This window comes from Gallinula chloropus (genome assembly GCF_964237585.1).
Source record: "Gallinula chloropus genome assembly, chromosome: 5".
NCBI classification, from domain to species: Eukaryota; Metazoa; Chordata; class Aves; order Gruiformes; family Rallidae; genus Gallinula; species Gallinula chloropus.
The window spans coordinates 37,198,780-37,226,062 of NC_140090.1; the positions used below are offsets into that span (position 1 = coordinate 37,198,780).

A 27,283-nucleotide genomic window follows, 5' to 3' on the forward strand; every position below is an offset into this window, starting at 1 on the left:
CTGTAGAATCAGAGCAAATTATAACAACAAACAAAAGATTAGTAACAAATGTTAACGATACTGTGGTGGAGCAGGGGAAAAAATAATTGAAGACAGGGCAGACGGATTAATAAAAAGTATAGAATATTTAACCATTTTTTCTGAAACATGCTGAGATTACTATTACAACTACAATAATTTTGCTTTTTTGGTCATTATGATTTGGAAGCAAAAATATTTAACAGACAAAACAGAAAGGATAATGCACACCTTGAGTATCTGCCCAGAGACTGTCTGTGTCCATGATGGAGTCATCGATTGTTGTTTCATCTTTGTAATCATCACACGTCTCTGTCTTGTAGTCGGTGAGCAGGATTTCTTCTCTCTGAGGTGAAGCGGGAGCTTCTGGGGAGCCCTCCTTGGGCTCAACCTGAATGTCAGCCACTTCCTCAATCTCCAGTTCCTCTTCAGCCTGGGAGTCCCCTGTTTCGATGTCTTCCTGCTGAGTTGCAGCAAAGCGCACGCTGTGAGAAGCAGATTCACCCTCATCAACTGTTGTCTGCACCACTGTGATAAAGTCATCCTCTACTGTCACCACTGATTCAATAATGCCTTTCAGTTCAGGCAGTGCTTCTGGGCTACCCTTGGCTAGCATTCCTTCAGCAGCAGGTTTCCCAAAGTCTATTTCTGAGGGCATTCCTGATGTAAGTTGCTGTTTATCCTCCTCTTTTTCTTCTTGCTCTACTTTGACCTCTTCTTCTTCCTCATGTTCTTCCTCTTTTGTGGCCCCAGGTGTTGCTTCACATGGCAGCAGCTTTTGTATTTCTGTAGGTTTCACAGCTGTATCAGGAACCTTCTCAGCTCCTTCTGTAGGCTGTGGTATGCTCTCCATCTGAATCTCAGCTGGCTCTTCCTGGGGAGGCTCAGCTTTCAGAAGGAGCTCCACAGAAGGCTCCTTCACTGGTAACTGTGCAGGCACGGGAGATTTTGGAGGTTCTCCTTTGATGTCCTCTGGTTTCAAGGATTCTCCATTCAAACCTTCTTGGGCTTGATCATGCTCTCCACTAGATTCATAAGATTCCTCTTTATCCACTGCCTCTTGATGTACCAGATCAGGCTTAGGTACCTTTTCCTTAATTTCTGTTTCAGACAGTTTGGTGCTGTCTTTCACGTAACTAGGCTCGGTCTTGGAAAGTACATCTACATCCTTTGCTTCTCTGGACAAGATGGTCTGATCTTTCTGCTGAGTGTCTCTGGGTTCTGGCTCTGCTCTCTTAACTGAGACTTTGTCCTTCCCTGAAGGGAGAGAAACAACCTCACTGATCTTAGTGTCTAACTGACTCTGATATTCTTGGTCAGCTCTCATTGCAGCCACTTCCAAATCGTGCTTTATAGCATTATAATCTGGTTTTATTGGAGCTTCTATCTCAGCCATTTCAGGAACAACACTAAGAGTCTTCTCCTTCTCCATCAACAAAGAAACAGCATCCTTTTCCATTGCTGTCTCTGAAGCTGATACTCTGTCATACATGGTATCATCAGCTACATGAACTTTATCAGCCACACTTTCTTCCTTCATTTCTAAGATTGCCTCAGGTCTTGTCTTCTCTGGCTCCGTACCTTTAATGGGACAGATCTCTCTAGAGTCAGCTTGATCTTCACCTTTTTCTAGCACAGTATCCAGCTTCTCTTTTTTCTCCTGCTCAAAGTCCCTTGCCAGCATAGAGTCACCAGTGGCATGGGGACTGAGGTCTTTTTCACTGAGGAATTCTTCTTTTGATTTTTCAGCTGCTGCCAGCTTCACTTCTATTAGAGACAGGTCAGGAGCCAGGCCACGTCTCAGTTTTTCATCTGTGCCTTCATAAAAGGGACAGGTTTCGCTCGTTAAATTCTCACTGTCCTGAACTGGAGAAGGGAGTGGGACTGTGTACTTATTGAAAACACAGTAGCCCAAGTCTTCTAGCTGACTTTCAGCTTTGAGAGTTACGTGGTTTTCATCTGTCACAGGTGGCAGGGCTGTGCTGCTGTCTTCCACAACAGTATCAGAAGCAACTGCCTTCTTCTGTGCTGCCTCAGCATCTGCACTCACAGAGGCTAATCTAGACCTTGTCCCTGCTAAGTCTAACATTTCTGGCAGGTCGGGAGCCAGGACAGCCCCGTTTTTGTAATATTCTTTGGCTAGGAAAGGTGACTCAACCGTGGTCTCAGGCTGGACTTTTTCTTCTGCCATTGCTTTTTCTTCTTCAATGTGCTCATCTTCCTCTCTACTATCAATAGGGAAGCATGGGGCCTTCTCCAGTGCTGGTGTGGTTGCTGGCAAGTAGTCATCCCCTTCATCCATACTTCCACTAGTGTTAGTTAGAATATCTGAAGCGAGGGGAGAAAGATCATGTGCACGACCAAAGCTAAACCCTAGAGCTATTGAATCCAAGCAGGACATGGGCAAGTTAATAGACATACTTCTCTGTTCAATTGCAGATCTCCCCCCAAGTCCTAAGCTCCTGCTCAGAGTTAGGTCATCTTTATTTTTACTGTGGAGTTCTCTCTTATCCCCATAGACTTTGGGGTCAATAGTGAACATTCTTTCTGTTGGAGAACTTGGTTCTTCAGATTTGTCAGGTGTAAAGCTCTGAGCAAGGGTACTGTACCCTATTTCACGAGCAGGCCCACTCCGCTGCTGATCCAATTCTGTCTGGAATTCTTCCTCCTCTTCCTCTCTGTCTTCAGGTATTAGACGATTGGCCTGATAATGTTCATACACGCTCTCTTTAGTGTCACTTAGCTCATAGTAATCACTGCCTTGTTTCAAAGCATCTGCTTTGAAGGCTTCCTCTTTCAGAGCAGAGGTTTCAAAATACTTGGACATTCCTGATCGGTCCTCCTCCTCTTTCATTTGATGAGGAGCTGAAACACTTGTCTTATCCTCCTTGGTATCCTTTTTAACATCTTTCTCTTGGGAAGGTTCTAAAGTAGAAGTCTTGCCAGTGGTTAAACTTGGTGCCTCAGGGGCTTTCTCTGTTACTCTAGATAACTGAATGGTATCAGGTTGCTCTGCTGCTCCTTCAAGGCTCAGCTCATGGCTTAACTTGGCTGGGGGTACCTGTGTGCTTGGCTGGACCTCCTTTTTCACATCTGATGCTACCGGGAGCCCATGTTGTTCCATTTCTTTTTCTGCTTTGAGAATATCAGATGACTTTCTAGCTTCATCATCCTTTGGAAAGTCTGCTTTGTCTAGGGAGAGTGTCTTAACTTCAGGTTTTGTGGTAAATTTACCATCATCTAATATTTGAGCCTCTCCTTTATCATAGAAGTCATACCTTTCCTCCTCATCACTCTCATCCTTGGTCAGGTCCTTTTCCTCCCCCCACGCAGGGACTTTCTGGGTGCTTGGAGTTTTCAGGCCATCTACAGTTACTACTGAGACTTCTTGCAGAACTAATGTCCTGTCTCTGTGGATCCGTTCATCGTTAGCAAGATCTTTGGCAAACAGTTGGTCAGCAGGTTCCTGTTTTGTTTTGGAACTGTCTTTGAGGGGAAGCTCCTGGGGGACAGCAGGAGATGGGCCTGAAGGAAGTTCACTTTTGGCTGCTTCTGCCTTGGGTTCTGATAGCAACAGAGAACTTTCACCACGGCTGATGGCAAGATCTTGGACATCTTTAAGGTCATCTTTAAATTTCATGGACATAACTTGGCTGGGTGATGAGGGCACATCTGCAGTCCTTTCTTCTGTTTTGCTCCCTTTAGGCAGTTCAGAGGATAAGTCCTTTTGTTCTTGAGAAGCGGGAGGCTTGGCAGCAAGTTCTACAAAACTGGCTTCCCCTTTCTTTTGTGAATCGGTTTCCAGGATCTGTTCTGATAGAGGTGAAGGCATTTTTTCTTTGTCTTTGCTCTGTGAATCTTTTTTATCTATAGCTTCTGTTTTTGCTGGCTGTGGAACTAAGGCATCATGTTTAGGTTGCTCACCAGTCTTACTGTCTTTCCCAGATTCGTGTTGCTTTGTGTCTAATGGTTCTGCTGTGAAAGGGCGTGCGCCCTCCTGGACACGGAATTCCATCTTCGTGGCTGTAAGTAAACCTGAAGTAGTTTGTTTGGGTTTTATAGCAAAATTATTTAAAGCACTTACACGCAGGCAGTCATGTGGCTTACAACAACACCTTGGTATGAATGATGGGAAGGAGAGGGACAAAGATGCAAACATGCAGCAAGGCCATCCACCTAGAAATCTGCTTTAAAGTGTTAAGCCCTACTTCCCTTTCGATATATGAGGTTTTATAGTGAAAATGAGTTGTACACATATAAATATGCGACCACTGAAATGAGATGGTTTCATGTGACAACTTCATCTTCATGATCTGTATACAACAGTGAAACCACGAGTAATCCTCACTTCATCGGTACATTTTGCTGGACTCTATAATTTGTGTTAGTTTTGAGTTAGTAATGTCTAAATGATGAAATCCAATCGCGATTATCTTTTTGTGCTGATGACACTTAAAACACACATGGTTATACATTTCTGTATCTATTTCACATTTTCCCTCTATACACAGCCTAAGCTAAAGAAATGATGCATGCGAAAGGTTTTGCAAGTGTCAGAAGAGGGAGCAGGGTTTTGTTTTAATTGTACATTTAATTTTGACATTTACTCCTTTGGCAAATGACAAAAATCTCACTGCTGTCATGAAATCAGTATGTGTCAACCAGCAGCAGAGCCATTAATAGTCCCAGATCTTGAAGGTCTGGTCTTCAAAATGGCCAGCCATCTTCAGCTGTAACTGAAGTCAAAGAATACTTGGCATGTTTCAATGACTGTAGGTCAAGCCCTAGTTAAAGTTAATTTGAGACTAAAAATGCTACTCTTACAGTCATCCACTGTATTTTTAGGGGTAACACCTAGGGGTTTTTTTTAAACATGCTCTGTTAACCATTCATGGCATGTTCATTCTTAATGAACACAGGAAATAATGACTCTCACTGTATGGAAATCCTCTTATCATGGAAAATATGAAGAGAGATACTGCAGAAGGTGGGCAGAAATTTCCGCAGCAATCTGGAAATAAGGTTTTATGAGGTTTTTTTAAAGACTGTTATAACAAGCACAGGGTTGAGTCCATGGAGCCATCTCTTTGCTCTGTCAAATCCAAATTTCTTAGAACAATCAGTGTCAAAAGTAATGGTTATTCTTTAAATATTTGTATATGTTAATGTTTTGTCAAAAAAGGAACAGGTATTCTAAACTCTACAGGTAGAAAACAGGGGTCTACCCTCTAAGATAATTTTATTCCTTCATGGTTTTGCATTTGGTGACTTACAACCTCTATGAAGTGTAAAAACATGGCCACTGAGTTGGTGTCATCTTTGTTTCACAGAAATTAAATAGCCAGATACTGACTTTATTTATGTGCCTCTTACTGCACAGCATCAAAACGTATTCAGCCAGCCAAAGGAATTTTGCACTCTTTAGCTGGGCCAGCCAGAACACCGCCCTCCCAAACGCAGCATTTCTTAGCCAGGCAGCGAATGGGTACATCACTATGCTGTATGTTGTGTCTTTATGCCTTCTTGTGCTGGCTGAAGAGAAATAGCAAGGAAAATCTGGAAGCCTAGTTCTTAGGGCAGTCAGTTGTCTGTCAGTCAGTATGTATTTTGTTCAGTAAGCACATCAGAGCTTCACCCTACACACCCAATCCTAAACTTCTCTACAAAGGCAGATATTCCAGTGGAAATGATGGAGGCTCTGCCTGACCAAGGCACTCCAGCAGGTTTAAACATCTGTAATAAGGTAAGACACACAAAAAAATCAGAGTTCTGGCAATGACTGAAGGGAGGTGGACTGCAGTGAGTGGCAGGGATATGACATAAGAAGCCATAGCTTTAGGGAAGCTAAACCAGAACGCACTGAAGCACACACACCCCCCAAAAAATAAAACCAAACCAAATGAAAAACAACCAAACAAAAAGAACCCACAGACTGCAAATGAAAACATTTCTGCAGTTTAAGCCTCTTTATGTCATAATCAAAGTCAGTAAATCTACTTTTTAAAGAAAAGCAGATGAATCTCTGCACCAAAAAGAAAAAAAAATATACATAGATTAGCAATGTGACTGGCAAACATGTCTGAGATGAGGGAAAAAGGCTCACGCAGAGGAATCAGCTCAGCTGCAAAGCGCGTTTTATCATGGCAAAGTAAAAAAATCAGGAATCAGCCGCAGCGGTGGGAAACCATGTTGTCATACAGCACCTATGCAATCATATATCTGCTACACACTCTTCAAGCATAATAACAAGAGCAGTCATACTAATAAATGGGAAGAACAGGAAATGAAGCAGCCTTAGAAAGCACTGAAGTAAGCTGGAGCAGGATTCACTGGCAGCCAATTCATGCAAACCTAGGGAGGACACACCTTCCTCAGCCGAGGAAGGGGATGTGTCTTTCAGAGGTGTTTCCGCCACAGCAGTTACACTCTCCCTGCTGGATGCCACGCTTGGCACTTTATCTTCATGACACACTTTGGCCTCCAAACCCGAATCCAACTGACCCTCACAGAGGCCCTTTGCCTGGTCCAAAGGCTCAATAGGCCCGTGCTCTTTCCCCAGTTGCTTCCCAGGAAGAGCAGCAGGTTTCTCTTCCACAGCCATCAGACTCTTTACTGGTTCTTCTTCTTGAGGATGGAAAAAGGAGGTGACGTCAACACCAACAGTAAACACCAAGCACACAGCTCAACAGGACTTACTTCTGTGTAACACTTTCAGCTCTGAACTTTTTAGATTTAAGTGTGTCAAAGAACTGTGGGTACCCATCCCATTTTAGCCACCATGGAACTGAATTTTCCTTAGATGGAAAAAAACAAACCAAAACCAAACCCTGTCTCCCCCTGCAAAGCATGTTTATGCTGTGAGAGCTGAAAGTGTTCCATCGGTATACCTCTCCCAAAGATGACAGTGGGTCAAATATTCATTGCAAACGGAGATGGTATCAAATGATGGATGGCCCTGATGACATCGATGCATCAATGAGCTCAAAGTACGCTGATGTTTTTCTGATAAATGTGCTGCTTAATCCAGTGCAAGACATTCAGTCTAAGTGGAGGAAGGTATGAGGCATTAATTTCTTTCCACTGACCTTGGTAATACTGACTGCTAAATTCCATCAAGTCAATCTACCACATGGAGCCTGGATTCGGCAAAGTATCGAGCCACTTCCATATTCTCAATAAGTCTTGTGCTTAGCTGATAACTAGTGGTATTGCGAGAATTCAGCCGAGATTCCTACACTGAGCATGTTGTTTATAAACAGTTTTCCCCTGAGGCTGCTTGATGTCTTATCTCAGTATGTGAAAATCACAGATTTAACACAAGGACTCTTCATTTTCTTTCCTGTTTCCCTACTAGACCCTAGCCTCCTCATCGCCAATTAAGTCAAAGAAACTAATGAGTGCAATACAACTATTTGTTCATCTGAACTTCTAATGTACATCACCCACCCTGTGGGCTGTTAGGATCAGTACAGTCATATCAAGAGCAGTCTCTACTCATGCCATGGCAGAAGAATTATTAGCAAAGTCTCCATTCTGGACTGTACTCCTGGCATTGCTATTCAGACATAATATTGCTGCATTCAATTAGTATCTCTTCTGACAAAAAGCCAGGATTAAGTGGGAAACCTTTGACTCAGCAACACCCCTAAGCAACATACCAGCAGCCACACTGCAGTCAACCTGAGAACTTGCCCTGGGTTTAAAGTGTCTCATGCTTAAAGACTTTGCTGAATCAGATGTAGAACAGAGTGGCTTTGAACCTAGAAGTGGCTGCATACAGCCTCTTGATGTTAAAGCAAAAACTCTTTACAAGGGCTTGATTTTTCTCCCTAGATTGGCACAGTTAAAACCAGACAATCAAACATCCACTGTAGTTGTAGCCATTAAGTGATTTCAGGAACACAAACTCTATTTGAGGCTAAGAAAATATCACCATGTAAAATATAACACGTGTAGTAACATATAAAAATCTAATTAAGGTTAGATCCTATATCTTAAATGAACAGAAGCCAGAAGATTCAGAATCAGAACTAGACTGGTGCCCGAGTGTTACAGGGATATCTGCACATGGCAGCCTGTCCAAACAGCATAGATCCTGAAAACCCTGCTTTGCTTTTTCTGGTTTTATGTAGTTTTATACATGCGTCCCTTACAAATAAAAACAAATTAAGCAAAGCCTCTCATCTCACTCTGAATAATTCAGGTATATACCTCAATCTCCTGAGACACTTCACACCGTCCCTGGCTTATAGAAGGCAGTCTCCCTCTGTGCAGCAGACCCGGTTACACCAAACAGGCTGCTTGCTTAGAGGCAGGTGAGGAGAGCTGCTTTGTAATGCCCAGCTTCTCACTCATGATCCAGCTTATTTCTCTTTTTCCTTTTTTTCCCCATCGTAGACGTTCTGAGATCTTGCAGCTGCATACGACTGAGAAGGAAACTGCCTGTGGATTAACCAATCCAGGAGCACTGCTCAGTACAGCTGTAGGCACCCAGCTGCAGTACAGCTGCTCCTGTGACCTTCTGTCTCCCCTAGCTTCAGGCAGGCATGCAGACATTAACAATCTTTAATTATTGGCATTGATCTCCTCCTGGTGGGGTTGCAGCATTAGGCTGTATCGCCCTGTTAATTCAGAACAACACCAGTTTTCTTGAAATGACCCAGCGAACCATCTCAGGCATACACCTCCATCCTCCTGAGACACAAACCTTCAGAGGACTCTACTGTCTTTAACCAGCTCCTGTGTCCTGATACTTGGTCAAACACTGCGAATTAAAATGTGACCTACTTTGCCTTGGAGAAGTCAGCATTCCTGTTAGGCACTGAAACAGGGTCTCCCTTGATTCCTCAAAAGCCACTTCACTTCTGTGTAACTCCAGTGACAAAATGCTACTTACTGAAGCGCTCAGGCCATAGGAAAAGGGGGTACAGACACATAGTAATAATAAACTCTCTTCTCTCCTTGTTTGCAGTCAGCTGACACAATGTTAACTGGGCACATCCACAGAGCCACTGGAGATCAAACGTGACCCCGTAAGGCCTAAAGTCACCTGTGCATTCTGGGGTGAAACCAAAGATTCCTAGGGGAGAACTGGGGGCCTTCCACTGCTGTCTCTGGTACAGACAGGAGGTTTCCCCATCGCGTCAACAACTGACTTACTTCCAGAAACAATCTTTTGGCCTATTTTGCACTGTTCTTGGCAGCAATTCTCTGTCACAAAGAGCAAATCAGCTGATGCTTCTCGTAACTCTCTTTCTGCTTCTATTAGCCAGGCCAACAGACCTAGAGCCCTGAGGACTCCCAAGCAGGGACCACGGTTTCACTGACCCCAGAGTTGCGTTCGTTGCTCACACTGTGGCTTCACTTTGAGATGGAGAAACTCTGGAGGGGCATCGCTTCCACGTGGGGAGAAAACACAAGGAGGTTTCCCTCCCCAGAAAGCAGCAGTCCCAGACACGTATACAATGGAATGGATGGCAGGTGGGGAGAGGGGGAGAGGAACAAAATGGGACCATGCTCAGTTCACCTTCATCATGGCCCAACAAGACCTCTGTGCTCTTCACTGTGGCACTGGGATGTGTACTAGAGCCAGTCCACTCCGAGCTGAACAAAGGGTGCTCATAGTACTCCTCATCCGAATTGTAGGGCTCATCATCGGGCACAGACACTGAAATGGAGGGGGCCAGGTGTTTACGCCACTCCCTGCTGGCAGCAGGCCCACAGCCGGGGCAGTGCTGTAGCGGTCCCACCTTATCCTCCGCCCCTTCATCTACAAATAGACACACACAGACAAAAGCTGCAGGACAGACAGACAGAGAAAAGACAGGACAGGATGGATGCATGCACCACCAACACAAGCCACTTTGTCATACTGCGGAGGGGATGAAATCAGCCAGGCTACAGGTTAGTGCAGGATGGAGGAATGAGGCAGCTGTGCATTTTAACACATGGGCCATGTACGCGTCGTCGCCTACAGTGTTTATGTCATAAGCATCGGAAACCAACTGTCGGAATAAGTGGATTTCCAACCTATACACTCATAATTTGGAGGAACACATACTGTACACAAATCACATCTCACAACTTGCACTGATACATACAGCTGACTGCCTGCATTAAAAACCTCTAAAGCACCCAACACAGCTGTACTCCTCACAGTCATCAGGTGATGTATTTCAAAGGGAAATTTTAAAATCTCCTTTAATCAAAAAGCAAACTGGCTTACACTGTGGCTCTACTTTTCAGGCCCCATGCCACATACACTTCAGTGGGTTTACTGCTCGTCACATCTCTTTCAAAATTCCCCACTTCCTTCTTTTCCTTGGGATTAAGTAACACTTCAATAACCAGAGAAACCATTCCCCAATTAGCTAGCTAACTTTTTTCCTGGTAAAGGCCACACAAAGCTGCTCACAGCAATCTCCATCAGTCCTCCATTTTATGCTGTTGTGCTATGCTTCTGTGGGGGAGTTTGCCAATGCTTTGGAGTGACAGCATTATTCACCCATCACTGCAGTGTTGCAGATAATCACATAATCGTCTCAGGACTATACCAGCTACTGACAGCTACAGGGACAGGGAGCTTGGGTTGGTTTTCGCAAGACAGAGGAAAATAATACTGCAATAAAAATGGCTGGCCTGCCATCTGATCCATACAAACCTGAACAGGAGACCTGAGGGTGCAGAGGCTGAGCTGCCCCCTCACCATGAGTAAAGCTACGAAAAACTAACCATCTAGTACTGGAAAAAATACTTTTAGCCCAGTTCGCTGTGTAGGACAACTGGCAGTCTGCTGAACACTACATTCATGGGGTGTCTTGAGCAGCTGCAGCTATCTCACTGTGTTTCCTACTAGCTTCAAGAACAAGTCCATGACCAGCACCCCTGGCCTTTCTCCAGGCAATTACAATGTAAAGAGCTTCCCCAAAGCCTCTGAAACTTTCAGGTCTGAAACACTGAGTCAGAAAGCAAGGCTTTAACGCAGGCATATATTAACGCAGATATTAACCAGATCTCTGTGTGTGACCCAACACCAAGATGGCTTACAAACGCTGCTGTAACTGCCATTACCCAAGCCTTGGAAAGCAATTTTTATCTGAACCAATTTCATCTCTAAGCTTCTTCCTTGCAAAACTCAGTAAGTTTTAAGTTTCTTTCTATAGCACACCATGACAAGGCAACATCTGTGTCTTTAAAAAACCCACTCTCTGCTTTCTGCAGCAACAAGGCAGCAAGTGTTCTGTAATGTAATGACACATTTCTTCTGCCTGGGAAAAGAATACTGTAGTATCCACCGGGTCAGGATCCATCACCCACAAAAAGGAAGACAAATTTTTCATGGATGGCAGTATTTGTAGCTCCAATATCTATCACTGTGCTGCAAAAGACAGATTATCCATGTTTAAGACTCCATGACACCCCTCAAGCTGGCCAGGACTGAAGGTATGCTATGTGTACCTGCGCATACACACAAAAACACCAACCATGGAACTTCTAAGACAACTGGTCACACAACTTCTCTGAAGGCACAAAGGGTGCCTGAACCACTGATAGTTCATTGCTCTACTCTTGTACTGCAACCCAAACTCCAGATTCAGGGGTTTGTGCATGTTTAAAAGAGGCAGGTGTGGAAAGATAAAGCTGACACCCTGGTTCTGCCAAGTAATGGAAAACGTAAAATCCAGGGCTGTACCTGGGTTCCCCACCTTTTCCTAGTACCAAAGGGCCAGCAGCAAGGTTGCAGGAAGCATCTTGATCCATGGATTTATTCTCCACAGAAAACTTCTACAAAATTCAGTTTTGAGAGAGCTCACAGTCTGCAAAAGGTTACTTGCAGGGGGTGAGGACACATCTCGGGATGTGAGAGTGCAGGAACCAACTCCCTCCTACACCTGACAAGATTCAAAACAACAGCTCCTGCTTCTTCGCAAGGTGCCCTCACACCAGTCCACGTATTACTGTGGACAAGGATGGAAAGGGCTGACGCACTTGTCACCTCTTCTGCTGGAACTGGGACATTGTGGAGAAAAGAATGGAAGGTTGATATGGTCAGAAACAGAACGTGGAGGAGGAGGATGTCGGAAAGGAGAGGCTCTCCTTCCAGCTGCGAGTTGCTCTTCAAAAGTAAAATGCATCCACACGAGTGAAGACGAAACCCCAGGACTTCTCTATACTGATGCAAAGGAGGTTAAAAAACCCTTCCTTGCAGGCTCTGAATGGATTGCAGGCAAGTGAATACAAGCTCTGCCTCTACTCCTTAAAACTACAGGAACTGACAACAGAAGAACAGCTTAATACGTATCATTGTGATGATGGTCCAAAACCATTAGAAGTGCTAAGTCTAGTACTGCTTGAGGCTCTTCTGCCTGTGGGCATTACAGATTTGAATTGTTTAATTATCAGGATTATCCTTCAAAGGAGGATATGTTTTTATTTCGGCACCAGGAAAAGTCCTTTCCTTGTTATTTTAGTCCTTTCTAATAGTTCTTTTTCATCTCAAAGCATGGGAAAAATCCCCAGTGTATTCCAAAGTCCAAGATTAATTAATTAGTCTTCTCACAAAGACTAATTCTGCTTGAGTTTCCAGGTAACTTTTGAAAATGCCTTTCAAGGAGCAATCTTCACTGTAAATACATCCATTTTTATAGGACATTTGGTTCCTTTCAGTTTGCAAGAGACTCTCACTCAGTATGCAAAGCCTAATCAGAAATGCTTATTTCAAAATGGATGGCAGTCCATCAAAGGCACCTTTCTGTCTTGTAACATCGAGAAGAATTTTTACACGAAGACACCACTGACCACTCTCAAAAGGCACAGAGCACAAAAGAAATGCCACGTTGGCAAGAGAATATGGCATCATCCCGCCCAAACAGATACAACTGATAAAATGATCAGAAGGTGCAAAGGAGAAATTCATTTCCTGAGCAAAATTATGTCACTATAGTTGAAATAAATGAAATAATTTCAATAAGGCAAATTAGTTCTCTTACCTTCCGCAGCAGTAAAAAGGGACAGGCTCATTTGAAACATTTTTCAGCAGCCAAAGGAAAAGAAAGAAACCTACACGCACTGACTCCTTTCTCTCACAAAATACACACGACCCACAAACCTCTCTGTCTCTTCTACATTTTTTTTTTAATTTGTGTTTGCTGCATGGCTGGCCACATCCACCTTCGTCATGTCTACAACAGTGATTTCCTCCCCACTATGACTGAAGGAAATCTCTCTTGGTTCAGAGCAATGCAATGCACGCTGACAAGGCCACTGGGAAAAGGAGTAGGGGGTAAAAAGGAGGCCTGAGGTAGATCTACCCAAGCACTCATCTTTTCTGTTCAACAACTGCAGAACTGGGTTAAATTAATAAATCGTATTCTACTGAGCAGAAAGACAGACAGACAATGTAAAGGTGGATACACCAGATGGTATAGGAAGCTGAAGGTTTAAACAAGTACAGTAAAACTGGGTCAAAACCTACTGAGGCAAACTCTTCTGACGGGGAGCTTTGCCTGAATAAAAATGACAGGTCTGGCTCACTCGAGTCAGCAAAAGCTCCACTTACCCACAGAAAACGAAGACCACCGCTTCTAACGCAGAGTGGAACACAAGATTTTCACTGCCATTAACTACACTGAACTGACAACACTGATAATTTGGGAAAACACAACATAATTCACTTCTGGTGAATTTTTTTCAATTAGTTCCTTCTGTTCACAAAGCGACTCTGCTCCAAGTTCCAGCTTCAGAGCTGGACATAAACAAGAAGCTTCCAGCAGAGAGCATTAATGGCTCGGCACATCATTTCTGCCCATACCTCCCTTACAAACCTACACTTTCAGGATTTATAGAGGCCATCTGCTCTGAAAAACGAAGAGCTGAATCAAGATCTTGCCATGGAAAAACCTCTTTTGACTAACATTAAAGAAAATTATTTCAGTGTTTTTAAAACTGTTGCATTGTGTAAATCATCAAAACATCTCCCAAACACTGACCTTTCAGTCCTTGCAACCACCCCTGCGGGGTGGGTAGGTAAGTGCTATTATATTAACTCAATTCTACATGCAAGGAAAAAGAAAAACAACGAAGTTAAGTGACTTGCTGAGTCATATGCACAGCTGGGAACAGCACAGTCCAGTAGTTCATAACAACCTGAAGTTGTACAGTGTTTTACCACCTTCTCGTGTTAATATGACGAGCAAAATGATTTCCATTTGCTTAAGGGGCAATCTACAACCTCCTGTCAAATAATCAATACGAGTACTTTAGAAAATCCTAAAATACGTGTAAATAATACTGCTCACAGAAGCGGAAGGCAAAGCTAATCCTCAACTAAAGGCGTATGACGTAAGAACCTTGACATTGGCTTGAAGCAGAACAAGCCCTTTATTGTGATGTGAAAAAAAGATAATCAAAAAGCATACGCCGGACCAGTCAAGAGAACGATGTATTTAAAAACAGTGGTAAAACCCTGGTAGCCATTCTAAAAGCCTTTGCTAATGCCCTAGTAACTGCCTTTTCAGTTCGTAGTTTTGATTGCCATTACCTCTGGGTGATGAGTTGAGGAACCATTGTAACTACTGTTTAAACAGGCAATGCGCAGATGTTGTTTTTGTTGGGTTTGTTTGGGTTTTTTTAAAGAATCAATTAATCAGGTTTTTTTATATGGGTTACTGACCACGTCCAGCAGGTATTTCCAGTACAGTGGACTGACAAATGGTGTTAACACAGCCTGTAATCACATTATCTCACGAATGACTGCAGGATGGAACATGCCTAATTGCAGTGCCCTGGCTCTGTTAGCACATGAGACAGGAACTGTTCACTTGCAAAATTAGTAGAAGCTCTGTGTTAAAATACCAACCAAGTTCATCCAGTGGATGGTAAGGAAATATTTTCATGCACTTACTTAACAAAACAAAAGAAAAAAAACCCCAACACTAAAAGAAAATCCAAGGAGGAAATAAACAGACACATAACAATGCTCTTGACATGGCAGAGTTAAACTGACAGTCCCCTAGAGACCCTGAGCTTGAACCCTTCCCTCATAGCCCTGGGATACGGGTACGTTTTACACAGTGCTGCCTCCCTGTACCCTGTACTGATGGCTTTGATGCAGCAGTCGTCCTCTGTCAAACAAAGCACTGGTGTACATGCTTACCATCATGACAACTTCAGTGGGATTTAGGCCTCTGCTTAAAATTAAGCCAACACTTCAATTCTTTGCAGGAGGGGATTTTAGCAGGAGGAAAATGTAGGGATCATGGGCTCCTGAAATCAAACAGTCGTTGTGCAGACACAGAGTAAAAACTGGCTTTGTGAGACTAGAATTTGCCTCCTGCACTCTCTGCGTACAGAAGCCCCAACACACACAGGCACTGAAGCATGGACTACAGGTGAAAGACCAAAGAAATGATCCAATTCTGAATCTCCTTCCTCTCATGCACTTAAGAGTCCAAACCCAAAGCTAATGGTCATTAAAAAAAAGCACAGCCAAACAAATCTAAAGAAAATAAAGATGATCCATACTAAGTCATAGTTCTGGTGACCATACTGGGACAACAGACATCTTGGCTCACATTGCATGTAAGAGATAGAAGGGGGGCGTCACCACCTTTTTTTTTCCTTTAATATGGACGTACTCAACATATCCTGTCAGTTACCTCTGAGCATGTGTGTCTACCTCATCCATGCACCGCAGTCGGTTTGCAGATGGGGAGTTACTGCTGGGGAATGCCTTATCTTTTCATGTGAAGCTGTAGAGAATATCTCCATTTTCTGACTCCCCCATCCTCTAGATTCAAGTCTCATCCCTCTGCTGACAGCTGTGCGCTGCAATGTCCAGGAGACCCTTACCTTCCTCCAGAGCTCCAGTCTGCTCAGAAGCTGGTGATGGAGGTGGGGAAGGAGGCAGGTTGGCTGACTCTTCGACTGCTAGAAATCAAACAGTGAAAACGAGATACAGCAATTAACTCCCAGCAGACCGATGCGTGACACAAGCTGCAGTCAGTCAGTTCTGCCCAGCTGAGAGAACTATTCAATGGAGGCTCGTGCCTGGTGGGCTTTCAGATAGACCCTTTCAGAACACACAGATTTTATTAAGTTATAACAAAAGGACTTCTTTTTTAAGTGGTAGGAATTATTTTCACAAGTCTGTTCATAGGGTACGATACAAAAATCAAGTACCAAATCTCTTTTCACCGGTATTGCCCCTTAGAAAACCTTCAGTCACCCAAGGCAACAACAATAAAGCATTGGAGCAGGAGAGATTATACAAATTCAGGCTGACCATCAAGAACTGGTGTCTGATCTCTTCAATCTGCCTGGAGTATACAAACAAAAAACATTCTGCACGCTTTGAGTTTTATTTCCTTCCGCTCAGTTCAAGGTTAATCACAGAATGCATGCAAACATAAATAGAAAAGACAATGGCATTGGGAACTTATGTCAGCCATGACATATTAGTGAGTTGATTGAGCAAGGCACTGTGAAATCTTGGATACATTTAGAATAGGCTTTAGGTACGTTCCCGGTCACAAGACTAGACGCTGAAACTGGATGATGGTTTTTCAATTATTGCAATTTGAGTATGATGAAATGTGAAAAAAAATGCTTCTCACATGAACTCAGCATAACCTCCACATGTGATTTTGTACCAAGCACTTGGAGAATGTTTTTTTCTTTAAAAACACTGTTAAAACAAAACAAAAACAAACCAAAACTGTTTTAACAGATCTGTCTTTAAAAATGTGACCTCTCAATGGGCAGGTCTCAGTCTTCAGCTCAGAGCTTCTTCCCAAGCAGAGAAGGGCTGGTTTCAAAGCCCCGGTAGATTTTGCAAGGCCACCTCCTATTGATTTCCATGTGGTTTGGAAGAGACCCTTACACGACTTGTCCTTTAAAACATGCTGCTCAGAGACAGAGTATTTATATCTTCAGCACAAGGCAGTTCTACCTGCACCTACTGACAGCCACTGGCCACAGGAGCTGTAACACCAACTCCTGCTCACTGGAGGCACACTTCTCACAGGGTTTTTAAGATGTCTTATCTAACTAGATGGAACTGAATATCCAATTTTCCTCACCCAGGCCCCAGGAGGGCAATCTGTGCTTAAATATGTATGAAGTCTTTTGCAGAATTGGGGTCTTTCATGTAAAATCGTGTCTTTGTAAAGCAGGGAATTATCAAGCAACGCATCTCCCTGCCACAGTTCAAAATGAGTTCAATGAAGCAAAAGACCTTGGGAACCGAATTTCCAACAAATATTCTAAACTACTCATTGACTTTAATTCATTCCTAAGCAGGGTCCAGCCACTGTACCAAAAAAAGCAGAGTGCCTGTGGGGAAAAATACCACATGGCGTGATTTTGATTTGATCACAATGTACGTGCTCAGCACAACTTATCCTGGAGCGGGCTTGCAAGACTTACCCTACACCTCAGGACAGAGCACGGCCTTTCTCCGGCCACTGGTGTACGTGTTTCAAGCTCCCGTGGAAGCATTCTGGTGAGGAGGAAGCGCTGCAGGTATGAATGGCTGTATACTCACCTTCTATAAATACACAGCTGTAACTTGTATTTTAATACACATACCACAAAACAGTTGCAGATACATTCTCCATCTCATTTTACCTAAAGGTAGTGGTCCAGGCTGTTCTTTGTGCTGGGCTTCTTTTTCCTGTTCACCTTTCAGGACTGCTACAGCTTCAGCTGTTACTACTTCTACTATCCTCGCAGACACTTCTTCTGTGGCAGCAGCAAAGTTAGGAAAAATAAAAACAACACAGAAAAGCATACTAATGAGAACAGTGGTTTAAAATTATAAAGATTAGCTCAAGCAATTTAAAAACATAGGCGGCTGACTAATTCCATCTCTAAGAGGTAATCTTTTTTCCTGAAATATAAGCAAATCATTAAAAATAAAATAAAAGGACCAGACATTCTGGAGATCTTGGTGGAAAATGCTGAGTATTTATTAAAAACAGAACCACAGCCTTTACGGCGAGACGCAGAAAGCATCATTAACTGCTTGCTCTCAGTGCTGTTAGGAACAACGCGCAGCTACTGCAAAATTTTAAGATGATCATTTATTAAATGCCTAGAAATTTCTTTGCAGGTACCGTTTTGCAAACGGAGGTAGAATGGCCAGCTGACTAATGGGATTTCTTGACATTTAATATATGGAATTTAGCTGTACTTTTACACGCGCTTTGGATGATATTTCCTTCTCATCAGCATCTAGTTAGTATGCATTAAAGGCACTTCCCAGACAGACATCTAAGGATACACTGATGAGAGTCTTGAAACAGAAGGGCCAAATAACATTTCTGTATGATTAAAATGTATAGTTTGTCCTCCTCCCTCCTTTTAAGCCCACAACACAAAGCTTTATTTAAACAGTTGGTCTGGATAATGTGCAGAGGGATTGCAGAGGACAACGTTTGGTTGGTGGGATGGGCTCTCAGGCCCTGATCTCAGACACAGCCTCGGCTCCTGGCTGCTCACTTTCACTGTGTGTGTCGCAGGGAAGGGGGACGCATGCAGAGCTGCCTGAGGCATCACATGCTTCACAGAGCTGGGTGCTATGGGACCCACACCTTCACACTTCCCCACCACCTCTCAGTGCTGAGGAACTGAGTGCTCTGCTGAGCAGAGGATGACAGTGGGACCACTGGAAGTAAATACTGCCCAAAGTGAGAAACTGTATCTCAGTTTGGCTCTAGACCCACTTGAAGGTGGGGTGAACCATCATCAGGCACACAACTGCATGTGGAAAGAACCAGAGAGCTTTCCTGCTGAGCAAACCAAAGCTCTACAGGCTGGTCCAGCAGAACCATCTACAAAAGAATTCAGAGAAAAAGGTTCTGTTTTCTCAGCTCTGTATTGGCCTGCTCTCCTTTACTCACTGATCAACACATTCCTTCCTCTCATAGCCAAACTCAGCGTAAGCAAACCCCTCTGCTCTCCAGCCATTTACGAGTGCTGGTTGATGGCTATTTCAAACACAGGGTGCCAGGACCCAGCATGGAGCTGAGCCCTAGCGAGGCAACAAGCTGCAGGCCCAACAGCTACACAGCTGTGCACACACATGAGAACGCAGCAAGAACTTAAGTGGAAACAGAAGTTTGTTAGGGCAGGCAGCAATAACCCCTGCTCTTGCCGGGAGACACTGGCAGAGCCCCCATTAATCGCCATCCCGAGGGCAGAAATTAAAGCTCTCTGCTTGCCCATTACTGCACCCTTCAGGCGAAGACCGCCTGGGAAGGGGAAGTGAATTTAAATCAATGCCCTACATGTAACAGAACAGCAACCGCCCTAACAAGGGACGCTGTCCATCATTAGATTAATAACGATGACTTCTCCTGACTGTTCGCACTCTTACAGAACTCCTTCACACTTTCAATGTAAAAGTTACCCCTCTCTGCTTGTCCTGTGTTTTTTCTCCCACAAGGCGCAGACATGAGCTATGCTCACAGTCCTGTTTGCCTAAACCCAAAGTGCTACATTAATCCCTCTCTTGTACAAACTATGTAATGAGATATTAAAAACCCCACCCACCGGCAAAGAACATTTATAATTGTCAGTATTTATATCTTACAATTCACTTCCCTCCTGACTGGTCGCCTGGAGGGCAGTGGCTGCAGTAGTTTCATTGGCTGCAGCCAATCGCAAGTGTAGATGGATTAATATGTCAGAACTACTACCAAGCAACGATAAAAATAAGCTGATCTAAAAACCCGTTAGCTCAGGAATACATGAGTATAGACTTGCCAAGGATAAATTCAGACTAGAAATATGAAGACTGAAGTTCTGGCAGTCTTCCACTTAGCAGGAAACAACTCAACTGGTTTTGCGATAGCGCTCACTACACTTACCAAAGGGACTGCATATGACATAAATGCCTGTATTAGCAGGAGACTGCATACAGTGGCTCTAGTCCTCTGTCCCTCTGTTCAATGTGCCCCTAGTCTGAGATGAAACGCCACTCTGTTGTCAAGTAGATCAAATCGAGCACCATAACCCCATAAATCAAGTCACGCGTATGGCTAGCCCTGTGGAACAAAGAACAGGGCAATTGACTTGAAGCCCATCGGTCTTCCCAACTCCCATTCAAGGGCCTGCACCTTCTTTTGGGGCTTCTCGAATTGCTTCCACACCTGTTGGAGGCCGGGGCTGCTTCGCAACACCTCTGGGTTCCTTTCTGTTACAAGAAATGTGGCAGAAACACCTCCCAGACTCTCACGTGGTGCTGCTGTTGCAGAGCAGTGGACCGGACACAAATAATCCCTCAGAATCATTACAGGCCCTGACCATTCCCTGTGCTGTGAGGCATGCACAGACTGCAAAGCCCAAGTGACATCAAGGAAAACTGTGAGAATGGATCTGTGCCTCAGCTCATACTCTTCCTGCAGACACGTGGTGCCCTCTCCCAGGCCTTGCCATGCAGCCGGTGTGCTGCAGCACCTTGCACAGGTGGGGCACGGGGTAGGAAACAAGCCGCCCTTCCATAAACACTCACTACATTCCTGTTCAGGTTCTGCAATTTCAGAACAGGAAAGAGCAGAACCCCAACGGCTTTGGTGGGTGCACAGCTTCACAGCACCAGAAGACCCCACACTGCTCACCACCACCACTTCAGGCCTAGGGGATGTGACACGTGGCCCTTCTGACAAAGGTTCTGTGAACCTGCTAACACCACCGCTACTGACACACGTCACCAACTCTGTACTGTTAGGTCAGACGAATGAATCAAGGCTCAATGAGGGAGCCTGTTAGGAGAATGAAATTTTAAAGCTTATTTTCACCTGCTCTCCATCACTCAAGCCACTGCAAGCCTCTTCCCGGCACGGTAATGCAAATCCCTATTTAAAATGTTCTTCTTTATTAAAGATTTTATATTGTTCATATCCAGCCTGGTCCTCAGGTGCAAATGGGACCTCTATGGTTGGAAGACAGTTCCTGCCCTCTCAACTCTCTTCCTGATATAATTTGCTTGGGACAAAAATGATCTTCTGCAGGGAGATATGCCTAGGGGTGAAAGGTTGCCTCCCAAAACGCAGAAAGTTCAATTTCAGGCTATGCAAAGTGACCTCTGTATTTTGCTTTTTGGGGGTTCAGTTGTTGGGGTTTTTTTGGGTTGGGCTTTTTTAATCAAGAAAGGCTCACTTCTGAACACTCTGTTGATGGATATTTTGGGTGACACAGGAGGCACAGGCAGTTCGCCAGAAGAGCAGAGCTTTTGCTATACATGACTGCTGCGAAAGGACAGACATTTTTGTACTAATGGACACTATAAATAGCAGATCCAATGGGTAAGTCAAATCCTCACAGGGCAGCTATTGAGACTCTTCATAGTTTCCTTATGGTTCAGTTAAAGTTCAAGGAAGCCTAATGATAAAGAACAAACAAAAAAAGAAAAAGGAGAGTCAACCAGCCTGGATGCCAGGCAAATTCTTCACAGCCTAAAAGCTCCGGATTCATTAGAGAGCTTTGCCTGTAGAAATTTATTTTCCCTGTCTTTAAGCATCTAGGCATTCTCTGACTCTGTGTCACATAAGTGGCACTAACAAACGACAAGTAACACTAAATATGTTTCTTAAAGGTAACAAGAACCTTCGTGTCTCGCAAGACTGCAGCACAACGAGCAGCAGCGTGCCTTTCCTTTGCATTTTGCAGAGTGAAAGGCTGTTTGTTCCTTTTGATGTCACAGCTGCTCATGATACAGGACAGAGACTGAGTCTCCCAACCTGATTCCAGGGGACATGGTACTCCAAAGTACACATGGTCCTTGAACACAATGTCCATAACTGAGAGGAGACATTGTGAAAGATCCTCAGCACGAGCTTTCAAAAGCCCTGATGATGAGCTGGCTGAGCTGAGCAGCCAGGAGCTATCACAGAGACAGGGATTCTACCAGTCCCTTAAAGGTTGTTGCTTCAGACCAAGCTCCAATGCAGCTGTCAGGTCAAGTCTGCCCAGTTGCCACCAGTGCTGCAGCTCCTCTCTGGCAGGAACAGGACTGTGTCCTGCTGAGAGGGCAGGCATCTGTCTTGGGCACTACGCTGATTTGAACAGAAGTTAAAACTCAAAACACCAAGTACTTGCTACTCCTGGTCTTGGAAGCCAGTCTGACTCTTCTACAACATATGAGAGACCGCAGCGCCCAACATGCTAAACTGGGACGTCTGGAGTGCCCCTGCCCCTCAGATAACTCAGGGGGACAAATTGGGATGGACAGGAGATGCTGAACCAGCTGCCAATGGCATGAAGAGCTGCAGCCTTTCTTCTTTGCTGGGTTTAGGCAGCCTCACATCTTCAAAAGCTGTCGCCCTCCTCATAAGCATACCAAGGGCACAACAGCTGCCCAGTCCCCACCCCAGCTTGCTCCGGCACCAACACTTAAACTGCAGTAGGTGTCTTCCAGACACTTGAGAGAGACCCCTTCACCAACAGAGACTCAACGAAGAGTAGTTAAACAGGATTTCATGACAAAGCATGGCTACAGCTGAGCCAAAGACATGGGTTCAGACCTCATAGAAGATCGAGATGTTGTGCCAAAGCCCTCCATTTCTTATTGACACTGCTGCAGTTGTCAGCGGACTGCAGATGTCTCCGCTGGCACCTGAATCCATTACCTACACTACTTTGATTTCCCAGGAAACCTTTCTGGTCCATTAAGCTCTTTAACAAACAGGTTTACCAGCCCCAGAGACAGATGTACAGATGATGGCAAGAATCTTTAAAAAAGGTGCCTAAGCTTTCACCAAATATTTCCAGAATATTGTTAGAAATAATTGGCAACTGCAAAGGCAAGAGCAAACATTAGATCTGTGACACACCTCTGCAGTGATGTGTGGTGTCTGCTCCCTCTGCACTCTTTCTTGTGTTTTTTCTTCAGCCTCAGGCACTTCTTTCCCTTCCAACCTACCATAACCTCAGGCTCAATCCATAAGGAAGCTGAGTTTGCTATACACACCACTTCCCAGGGCTCAGATATTTGCCTCTGACAGCCCACATCCAGCAGCACTTTTTACCTTCTCTCTCCCTCCTACCCCTCAGTGCAGAGCTGCATTATTATTCTGAGGATTGTTTTTGACAGGGGAAACTTCCTACAGGCTGGGCTCATGACATCTTCTTGCCTCACAGGGATGCTCCTGGTGCTTCCACAGGGATGCTGCTGGCAGAGGAGCTGAGGTTGGTACAGCTCTCCCTGGGAACAGCTGGCTCATCAGCTCATGTAACAGTGCCAGCGATCTCTCAGACCAGAGCTGCCCCGGTTGGAGCAGAGTTTGTCCCCACAGCTCTTCTTCCCCAACTGCAGTCATCTGTGTTCCCTTACCGCCAGTCAGCCATTGGCTCAGCCTGCCTGCCTACCCCTTCTTCCCACCCAAGCACCCACTTCACAGCAACAGAAGCAGCTCCTCCTGAAAAGAAAACCCATTTCCTGTCCCCACAACTTCTCGGGGATACTCTCCCCAGACCGAGCGGCATTGTTGCTCCCCTCTCTTTCCAGCTGATACCACTACCGCAGCAGCGGATCCTCAGTTTGCTGTAGCCATGGAAGATGCCATCTGGTCTCTGTAAAGCAGGGCTTGTTTAAGGCATAAACAAAATTTAACGTGCTGGAACCGCATGGCACAACAAATGCTCCAAGAGAAAACCGAAGGAATGCGATGATGGGAAGGAGGGACAGAGAGGAGGAGACCGAAAATTCTGTCAAAACTTCACATGCATTCACCATGTCACCCCTCAGACACCTACCAAGAAAATTAACAGTGAGCTCGGCTAAAGCAAAGGGTAATTAGCGCTCCTGGAGCACCAAGACTAAAACAGGGATAAAGAAAGATGCAAACAGATGGAAAGGATAAAATAATATGTTTCATTAATTTTGTTACATTTTCGGGAAGGAACACAGCAAAAAGATTAGCTACATGTGTGCTCACGGAATAGGGAAAACAAAGCAATTTCAGTCAAAATGTGCCTGTCAAAATCCCCAGTGGGGTGCAGCACAGTTTCCAAGGCAACCAGCACTAATTGTTGGCACAGTGGAATCGAGTCATCAGCAAAAGCACAGAGCAACCTGCGCTGCTCAGTGAGGCAAAATACCCTGAAAACATTCCTGCATAAAGGAAAGGTACCAAGTGGCTCTTCGCTGTCTTTGGCAGTTTGAAAATCTACCAGGACCTACGGACTTTTGCCCCTTGGGTATTGTGACTCCAAGCCCAGCAGGGCCAAACAGCAAAAAGCTACTCAATTTGTTGAGTGGCATTAGCCAGCCCCCTAAGGACAGGTCCTGAACTCACACTCAGCTCTCCAGGAAGCTGGTGGGTTCTGGTTTGAGTCAGGAGTGCTGAAGCACTGGGGATGAAAGGCCTCGGCTTCACCCCACAGCATTTCCAACGGAAAATCCAAAGGCACATCTTAGCCCTTTATCACTGGGATCATGACAACTCTGGGTCCTGCCTTCTACACCCAGATCAGAAAGAAGAATGCAGAGCAGTAATCAAAGCGGCACAACTTCTACAAAGCCCAAATAATGCCAACTGATTAGCAGTTGCAATTGAAGAAAAAAAAGCAGTAACATAGCTTCACAGAATTCCAACATTTGCCCTCAAATGGCTTTTGTGAGTGTAAATATTTTGCTGTAAGTACGTCCTTGATCTAGATGTTGGCAATATCAGCCATAATTGGCAGGAGGTATGAAGGCAAATAATGGGAACATCAGCTTTTAAATTAAATGAAACCAAAACACAATTGACAAGTATAATTTCCCTAATAACCCCGTTGACTTTAAGCTATTGAAGCATCAATGAAGATAGTGGCAGATTAATCTGATCAGCAGAATTCACCAACTAACCAAGCAAACGGGTCAGAAAAGGCTTCTATTTTGGGAAAGGGCGAGTTTTGATTGTTTAATGCTTCAAAGCTCAAAGGTATGAGCATTCAGACTACCTTCGGGGAAGGATGTGTGGCAGTGACTGGGTGGAGCCTGCATTGGAGACCTACAACAGCATCAGGCTCTGGTGAGCCCAACAGCAAACAGCTTACACCTTCGTGCTTTGGGGTACTTCAGGTATTCAACAGCTCCTCCTACCTCCTCCTCCAACTCAAGACTACAAATACAAGTTGCTGTTGTCCAGCCCCTCAACATACCTGCTTTACAACAGAGTGAATATGGTGCAAAGCTGGTGTCCTGGCTGCAGCTGAGCTGTGTCAGACCAGCAGTGCTCTGGTGCAGATGCACAGGACGCTGGAGGGTGGTTTGTCCATGCACCCCGGCTGCTCTGTTGTGTCAGGGGCTGCCTCTCCTTGGACAGCTTCCATACCTTCTGCATGCATTTTGCCCCCACTGCCTGACTGCCTTTTCCTGATTCCCTTCAGCAAGTGAATTGGACAGTGTCGTGGTTTCACCCAGCTGAGGGCCAAGATCCACGCAGCTGCCTGCTCCTTAAAGGAAAAGAGCAGGTTAAAGGGAAGGGGAAGGGGGGTGAGAAGTAAGGGAAGGGAAAAGGAAGAGAAAGGGGCAAATAACCCCAAAATCAAGAAATTAAGAGGCCCGTGGGTTGGGATAAGGATAGTTTACTAAGATAACAGAAAGATACAATGTAACAATACTAACAGGACTTCAAAGCAAAATATATGAAGCTATTGATACACAATGCAGTTTCTCACCAAACCACACAACGCAGGCCGTGCCACCCAGAGCCGTCCCAGAACCCGACCATCCCCCAAGAACCGCGCGTCCCGGAGCCGCCCCAGGCCTTCCTCCCGTCATCCCCCCGATATCCTGGGCAGGACGTAACTGGCGTGGAATACTCTCTTTGGTCAGTTGGGTCACCTGTCCTGGCTTCGCCCCTCCTTTCTCATGAAGAGCTGAGAAAGTCCTTGACTGTCTGACAGCAACTAGAAACATCAGGGTGTTATCAGCAGTACTCCCATTTTACTCTCAAACACAGCATTCCATCCGCTGTTACAAATGAAATTAACTCCATCCTGACCAGAACCAGGACAGACAGACAGTTCAAATCTTCAAGTGGCAGAACCCAAAGAGAACTCATGCTAGAAGTCAGGAGCAATTCAGAAAGCTCCAGCAAGCCCCCTCCTCTGGTTCCCAACAGACTCTGCCCTGCTGCCTAGCAGCTGTAAAACAAAACACCAAGGGATCAGTCCCCACAGCTCCCCTTCCCCCTTGAAATATGAAAATCTGTTAAAAAGGAGTCATACAAACATCAGTATAACAGAGTGATGCTTTTAAAATGAGCGCTCATTACTGCAAATACTCACTCCCTGTGCATCCCCTGAGTCGTAGCTTAAGTCTACTGCCTGGAACAAAATATTTACTACCATCAGCATTTCCCAGCCAAGTCAGAGGTGGGAAAAGCTAATTGGTTCTGGTTCGTCTGAGGCACTGGCAACACATTTTACAGCTAACGTGATGTTGAAGCAGACAACACCCTCAGCCAGGGTATGGCACAGGGCTCCTACTGTCTTTCCCGGGACTTGGTATCAGCTAAAAGCTTTGCTTACGAAGCAGCTGTATCTGCCTGTCATTAGCACACAAATTCTTTAAGAGTCATGCTGAAGAAGCAAGTCTGTCTTCAAAACAAAGATCTGGATTTTTAATCCTTTGAGTGTCAGTAAATACATGGAACAGGTAACTCACTTTCAAATCACTGTTTGTTTTGAACTTCAGTACAGGTTAAGATTTTAAACAAACAGGCTTCTAAGAACTAATTCATTCCTAACATAAATGGGAGAACAACCCATAGAAGTCAGTGGAGCTTCAGCCACCTGCAGCAGGAGGTGACATGTCCCTTAAGGTTCATTTTTTAGCTCCTTTTGAGCTGATTTTAAACACTTATTACAGTGCTTCCTGTGATCTTTTTAGAAAAGAATTCAAAGTATGCTACACAAACTCTGCTGAATTTAAGTTTCGAATTAACACTCATTGCGTGTGATTTCTTGTCATGCCTGGTCAGAAGGACTAAAAATCACTCAGTCAATGCAACAGAATGTTGGTTCATCCCATCAGGGGATGTGGTGACACACAAACCGCAGCAATACCATGCCCCGTTCACCCTGGGGCTCATGCTGCCAGTCCAACCCTGCTTAACCAGCTAGCTCTGCAGCGCAGCAGCAGCAGCACAGCTAATCTCTTCCCAGCTCTGCTTCCCAGCCCAGCCCGGCACCTCCACCAAGACAGATGCCTTTCTCCTAGCGACTGTAAGGAACGGTGTCGCGTACTTACAGACAAGCGTGCGAGCGTTCCACA

General features: G+C 44.7%; 1 protein-coding gene across 1 annotated transcript in view; it reads right to left on the reverse strand.

The window, feature by feature from the left end:
• Positions 1 to 27,283, reverse strand: part of MAP2 (microtubule associated protein 2) — a gene marked incomplete at both ends in the record, with an annotated part of 64,981 nt that overhangs the window by 26,866 nt on the left and 10,832 nt on the right. Inside the window, 3 exons of the mRNA XM_084264579.1 lie at positions 250 to 4,041; positions 15,868 to 15,945; positions 17,644 to 17,757. Coding sequence (XP_084120705.1) covers positions 250 to 4,041; positions 15,868 to 15,945; positions 17,644 to 17,757 — 3,984 coding nt within the window. The remainder of the gene's footprint in view (positions 1 to 249; positions 4,042 to 15,867; positions 15,946 to 17,643; positions 17,758 to 27,283) is intronic.